Below are 7,500 nucleotides of genomic sequence, written 5' to 3'. Positions count from 1 at the left end.
ACAGCTAGTCATTCTTTCAAAACCTGATGTAATGCTTTCATTCAGTTGCACATGTTTTCAGTCCACATAATCATTGTTTCAAACACAAGATTATTGTAATATGTAATGAGAACATTTGGTTTAATCACAGAAACACAACAGTATGACCTTCTTTCAATTTAGTACTTTTAACAATCAGCTCATTCAACAGCAAACAATGCAAGATACATGTTTCAAATCACTGTTGTTGCTGAATTAATTACAGTAATACAGGCTACAGTTGCCACGTTAGAAAATACATGTGCATAACCTAACTTATGAACTGAATCCATAATGTTTGTAATAGTATCTATCAAGTGTGTTATCAAAAGCTGTGATGAAGCACAGCAATGAGGTTCTGTGCTAGGACAGAGTTTGCTGGCAATACAGTAAATGATTTTGACTATTTGACTGAATATACTGTAATGGACATTTACAGATGAAGGCTGAGTTACAGTAATGTAACAGCCATGTCTCTACCATGTTTACAGTATCACATAGCATACATACTGTAATGTTCTACTGATATATCTCTGATCAATCTGATGTTTTACATTCATTGACTGTTTCCTCTCCCTTATACTCTATTCTGCTTTACAGTATTTGCACAAATGGCTAATTTCTCTGTATCCTTCGCTCTCTCTCACACACACACACACACACACACACACACACACACACACACACACACACAGAGAGAGACACACACACACATGCGTGTCCTTTGAACATCATGGTGGTTATTATCTATAAATCACTTATGTAAAAATAATTCATTACATTTAGTTATCAATATCAGAAATTGCAAACAAGTTCTATAGAAATTGTGTATTGAATCAATATTCATAGAAATCTGTGTGTACCAAATGATTCATTGATTAACCATTAAGATCATTTGGATTAAATCATAGACAAATGTATTAAACTGAACAAGAAGAGATGCAAATCAAAAGTTTGATAGTAAGAGCTTTATGAAAGGCAGTTACTGTGAATGAAACATTTATGTAGATGAAACACTTATTTTGTGTTGTGAAAAGAATACTTTGTGATTTTGAGTATTGTACTTACACAACTGAAAACATGATGAAATGTTTGAAAAAAGTGCACTTTTGATGATCTTTTGTGATATTAGCACTAAGAGTTTTGAAAACGGACAAAGGTGATTGAAAATTATATACATCTAGGAAAAATCTATGTATATATTTGTAAAATTAGCACTATAAACAACATCATATTTCAAGACTCTTATAATATCTAAAAGTGTCATTTTTTAGTCTGAATCATTGCTTCTCATGTATCTTGCGTTTTACACCATCAGCCACAGATAACACTGATCTGTATCTCAACATCTGTAAAGTCAACATGAAACAAACAACATTCATAAGCTCTTCTGGAAAGTGGCAAGGTGCCAAAACAAAGAATATTCAACAAGGAGGGGAAAAAAGTAGGACGGGATTTGATCATATCCATCAGAAATGGATTGAATGGAGACGGGTTAAAAATCCCCGGTGACATAAACTGATAATGAAAAGGAGCATTTATTAAAGACGTAAACTGGGTCAGTTTTGATTTTATGTTCATTTCCAGGCATACACAGAATCTGTGTCTGCAGAAATCCACAGAACGTGAATGTCTCTCATTCATAAAATTCTACATATAATTTTTTTTATGGAATATATGGGTGGGGGGGGGATAACGTAACATTCTCATTTTGCAGTGTTTTTAACCACATAATGTTTATTTTAGGTTTCAGACATTTAAATACATATAATTTATAGCAAAACAATACATTTATAGTTTGTAAAATATACAATGGTGTCTATGGAAGCTAATATATTTGCCAACGTGTTTTATTCATATCAGATACACAGTGTAAGTAACTATAAAGTTTACTCTATTCTTCTCCCAGTTACTTTCATGTATTTTGGGAGAAACTGATGAATTCACGTGCTGTAATCAGAGGCGGACAGAGTACACAGCTTCATTACTTGAGTAAAAGTACAGATACCCCTTGCTAAATTTTACTCAAGTACAAGTAAAAGTACTACAGTCAGATGTCTACTTAAGTAAAAATACTAAAGTACTTGTTTTTAAAAGTACTTGAGTATCAAGAGTACAAGAGTACATTTTCTAAATATTGCATTACTACTGCCACAGTGCTTACATTGGTAAACACAGCAAACACTTGAAGTGAAAACTATCATTAACTTGTTCAGAAAATTTAAATAGTCTGGTGAGGTGGGGGAAGACTCATGAATATTCATTAGGGAAGTCATCCCTGATTGGTCTGATGACCTACCCCTAACCCCACCCCTAAACCTACCCGTCACTGGGGGTCTTATGACCTCCCTAACCCCGCCCCTAAACCTACCCGTCACTGGGGTTAAGACCAATCAGAGATGACTTCCCTAATGAATATTCATGAGTCTTCCCCTACCATCCTGGGAAAAAAAATACTCCCGGGATGGACCTGCTGCGTCTTCGTCCACGGTTTCGTCCATGGTTTCGTCTCTTATCTAAATCTGACCATGGAGTTGACTTTGGCGGAAAGCTGAAGGTGATTGCTGATAGGCTGTCCCAATCAGTGGCGCCTGCACAATCCAATCACATTTGAGAGGGAAACAACAAATTGAGGGTTTCCGAGATGTTTCTTTTTTCCTTTTTTTTTTTTTTTTTTAGAAGAAGTAACGGGTACTCACAGTTATGGATAGAAATGTAGTGGAGTAAAGAGTACAATATTTGCCTCTCAAATGTACTTGAGTAAAGTCATGAGTACTCCCCAAAAATGATACTCGAGTAAAGTACAGATCCCTCAAAATTGTACTTAAGTACTGTACTCAAGTAAATGTACTCCGTTACTGTCCGGCTCTGGCTGTAATAAATCCAACAGACAGGAACCTCTGAACTGTGGCCCAAACAAACATCTCACGTTACAGATCAAGATAATTTATAAAGGTTTTTAAACGACAAAACAAACTCACTTACACGTGTAAAATGGGGTATCGCGGTGCCGGTGTGGTGAACAAATGAGTCCTATTGAAGAGATTATAATGTAGTACAAACGTCTTCTATAAATAATAAAGTGATTTTGTATGATTTGTAACCAGGCACTAAAGCGATTACTCATAAAACGTGCTTTGAACCAATCGGATTGCTTGGGTCCTAAGCTCGGACTGATCTCTTCAGTAGGACTCATTTGTTCACCACACCGACTCAACATCGTGTTGTCTATCAGCCATCGCGATGGACGATGATATCGTCTATCGGCCCAGCCTTAATAACAGCTAATATGATTATGCCTGCAGCTACCAAAAACATAATGCCCTCACCGCTCTATTTAAAGACCTGTGGTGAAAATCATCTTGTTTTGTTTATGTGTCTGTGGTGTTTTATTATGCTGTAAGACAAACCGGCAAACAGGAAAATGGTTTGTGTGTAGCCTAACATTAGCAACACATTATTTTATTTTTTATAACATAGTCAAGCAAAAGGCTTATCATATTAATTACTGGACTACCTTGGCTTGTAACCAATCAGATCAACGTGTGATTGTCAACGAGTGGATCTCTGAGCTGAGTGAGTGAGTGGAGGCGGGGCTCATTTGCATATTCATAAAACCACATATACTAAATAAGGAAAGGGTATAGAGTTACATTCAAGATATTTTAAGACATGAAGACATTATTTTCAAGGAAAAAAAAAAACATTTAAATATGTAATTTTGGTGATCAAAGATGAGTTTTAAGGGATACAATTATTGACTACAGGGACTTTAATAAACTTTATAAATATTATTAATAAAAAATCTCCTCCAGTCCTTCTGTCATCTGATGGATACTGTTTTTAGCAAGTAAAAGTCTTTTAGTATAAGTGTACAAACATCCAACTTCAGCTCGTGCTTCAAATCGTCTTTTTGCTGTGAAATCTTTACTGGTTTTATCAAGTAAATATAAGCATAAATTAATATTGTTAGTAATATTTCAAGACGAACACTTTCTGGACTGAAGTAACTTAGTTTTACTTGATTTGATTTTATTATTTTTAAATCATGTTTGACACATGAGTATCAAATCATCAGGTTTATTTGTTCATCTCTCAATCATCATTGTAATGCAAAACATAAAACTACAGAACTTTGATCATAAAACATAAATATCATCTTTAGACATTATTGAGAGATTTAGAGACGACAGATATGCATTTTATGTAAGTTTCTGCTAAGATCTCATTGATTTATATTGCAAGCATCAGAATTTCATCTTACAACTTTTTGTCTTTATAAATATCAGCAGATCCACCAAATTGCATTTGCTCAGTTTGTGTTTTTCCCCTCCTCACTATATCATATCATACAAATAACAATTATTTTTTATTTTTTTGTCTAATGGTTTAATAAACTGTTCCAATCAAAAAATTAAATGTGAAAATATTTCAGCATATTCCGTTGCTCCTCATTCTCGACACGGACGGATTTTTCTTTTGGACGGATTTTCGTCATCAGAAAACACAGATCAGTATCAGTGAACTTTTGCATGTTTTATGTATGTCATGATATGGATGCCACCACTAGACCCCCTCCCACACACTCACACATAAACCCACACACCCTTTGTGCTTTCCAGGTTGAGGGAAACCATTCAGATCTAGACATGACTGACGGAGGAAAGTTTCGAATCATATCGTTTTCACCTAGAGCACAAATTACTTCCATGATCCTGGTGAAGGGAGGAATCCCCAGCGTGAACCTGGTCCTGTCCGGGGGTCACGAGGGCCTTCCCCTGTCGCGGTGACACTATGGTATGACACACACCACTTCCTGTTGAGCGAGGCCTGTGATTCGCTGGCGGAGGGGTTCTTTCAGAGGCCCATTGTGAGCTCATTTCCTGTTCTATGATGTTGAGTGATCGCGTCTCTCAAAGTGTGTCGTGACATTGCGGAACTGAAGCCACAAGCCGTGATGCTTTAGTATCACTGAGATTCTATTACACTGAAAATGATTTTCACTTTACCAGTGGGAAATTTCACAAATAATTCTGAAATGAAAAATTTCACAAAGTAGTAGTAATACACTGAATTAAACATAAATGAAACTTTAGTTTCGGGTCCAATTCTCACTATTAACTAACTATTAACTGTGACTTTCTCCACAGTAAACTCCTAATTACTGCTTATTAATAGTTAGTAAGGTTGTTGGTATTGGGTGGATTAAGGGATGTAGAATATGTTCATGCAGAATTGGACCCTGTTTTGTACCCAGCAATTTCTTGCAAAAAAATATAAATTTTTGTACTGCCATATTGTATATATATTACTTACATTTTATTATTATTATATATTATCATTTTAATATAAATTATGGTTTTTTTGGTCATTTTTAGTAGTTTTTGTTTTGTTTTTACATGTGCCTAAACTGTAGTTTTCATTATTTTTATTTCAGTTTTTAGAACATCGAGTTAAACTAAATGAAACTGAGAAATGAATAGCAATGTTTTTTTTAATATAGGCTATATATAATTTATTTTATTTACGAAAATGTTTTTTATTTTTACGGTTTTAATTTTAGTTACCGATATGGCCGGTAATTTAACCCCTTCAGGGTTTGAGTGCAAATATTTCATTTCCAGGGTTATTCTTATCTCATAAGATGAAAAATACATTAAACTTCCTGTTTTTGTCTATAATCAATATGGTTTGTGTGGGAAGCCGCAAAGTAAAAAGCACCTTTGTCATATCCACTTGTGCTTGATGATGCCGCACCTATAGCCGCTCGCACACACACACATACACACACACATGTTTCTGATGCTGATTCAGAATGAGAAGAGGAACTGACAGCATTTTGTAGTTTCCTGCCAAGTGTGCAGAAAGTCTGGGTCAGGTTCACACACACACACTACTGCCATCCGTACACCCCCGCGCACGCGCCTCTCGATTACATCTTTGTCAACTGACGAAGGCCAGTGGAAAAGAAAAACTAAATTACTCATTGTAAAAATCGACTTTCCAATCTCCACAGAGAAGCGGTTTTCCTGCGTCCTCAAGGATTCTTATATAAAGGTGATTGTGTACCTGTTGACAGTATGAAGGACATCAATCCAACTAGCTTTAGAGAAGAAACTTTGCATCTTAAACATGAAGGCGTCTGTGTGTGTTCTGTTCGCAGTGGCGTGTTGGATCGTTTCGCAGGCTGACGAGTCGCCGATGGTACTCACGCTCGGTAAAGTCATGAATGACCTCGGGAAGATTGAGAAAGCAATGGTAAGTTGATTTCGAAAGATTTACGGCTTGCATCTGCTGCGTTAATTTTACACGTTTTTTAAATCTTGATTTTTTTTTCTTCTTTTTCTTTTTTTTTAAAAAAAAGGTCAAAAACACAGTTTTGATCAACTCACCCATCACCAATGAACTGAAGGTAAGCAACTCGTTTTCTTCTCTTCTGCTCCATTTTCATGTCTGGACGAGCACATAATTAGGGTTCTCGTTTTCGTAGCGGTTTCTGCATGACTCAGTGATTCGACCCTGCTGTGATATAAAGGCGCTTAGATTACACAGCCCACCTTAAACAGCGGGTTTCACTTCAAATACAGACTAATTGATTTTCAAATGCGCTCAGAACGTGTGGGTTGATGAACAACATTTCAATGAATCCAGTTTGCTGAGCTGAAATCAAGACAGAAATAACAACTTTTAGTCATGCTTTTCTTGGCAAACACCCTCTTGATGTGTAATCGCTGCTTTTTTAGATTAGAGTCGGTCAGGAGAAAGTTTGCTTCATTTAGGAGAAATCTGATGAGTAATTTATGACATTTAGAGTAGAGCTAATATGCTAAAACATATTTGGGTAACACTTTATTTTACACTGTCCTTGTTACGTTACATGTACTTACCGTAGTAATAACAGTAAATTATGCAAAATTACATGCAACTAACCCTCAACCAAACCCTAATCCTACCCTAACCCTATAGTAAGTACATATAGTTAAATATTACTCAGTACTTAAATATATAATTACACTGTAACAATGACACCTTAAAATAAAGTATAACCCAGATGTGTCCTGTTTCACAGTTAAACCTGCTGCAGTTCTTACATTGGGGTTCTAAATAGAACTTTAGGGTTCTAAATAACTGCCTTTAATGATTGCATAATACTTTCATGTTTTAACAGCTTATTTAATATTTTCCCTTGGGATTATGTTTATGAGCTGCTTAGTTTATGAAATGTAATTAAAATATAAAATAACACAAAATGATTAGTTTTGAACCCCTGAACCCCTAAAAAGCTTCTATAAATGTAGCGCCTGACGGAACATCTTGAAGGTTCCATTTAGAACCTTTTCTTTTTGAGTCTTTTCTTCTTCTGCTGCTGTTTATTATTATTATTGTATGCCTTTTTTACAGTAACATTAGTTTCATAATGACTTCTTAATGAAAGTTGCAGTTTCTGTGCACTCTCAAGCAGAAAACGCTCTCTGGGTTCAG

The 7,500-nt window shown here is 35.5% G+C and overlaps 1 protein-coding gene across 3 annotated transcripts in view; it reads left to right on the top strand.

Moving 5' to 3' along the window:
* Positions 1-7,500, top strand: part of il21 (interleukin 21) — a 21,789-nt gene that overhangs the window by 12,118 nt on the left and 2,171 nt on the right. The window contains exons 2-5 of one of the 3 annotated variants that reach the window (XM_084133107.1): positions 4,641-4,815; positions 6,035-6,075; positions 6,182-6,276; positions 6,383-6,430. In XM_084133107.1, coding sequence (XP_083989233.1) covers positions 6,220-6,276; positions 6,383-6,430 — 105 coding nt within the window. In that variant the 5' untranslated portion in view covers positions 4,641-4,815; positions 6,035-6,075; positions 6,182-6,219. The other 2 variants (XM_084133106.1, XM_084133105.1) reach the window with 2 other exon arrangements.

The sequence above is a fragment of the Abramis brama genome (assembly GCF_963993115.1).
Source record: "Abramis brama genome assembly, chromosome: 13".
Taxonomy (NCBI): domain Eukaryota; kingdom Metazoa; phylum Chordata; class Actinopteri; order Cypriniformes; family Leuciscidae; genus Abramis; species Abramis brama.
The sequence above is the reverse complement of the archived record's forward strand: the minus strand, read 5'-3'. Positions and strand labels throughout refer to the sequence as shown.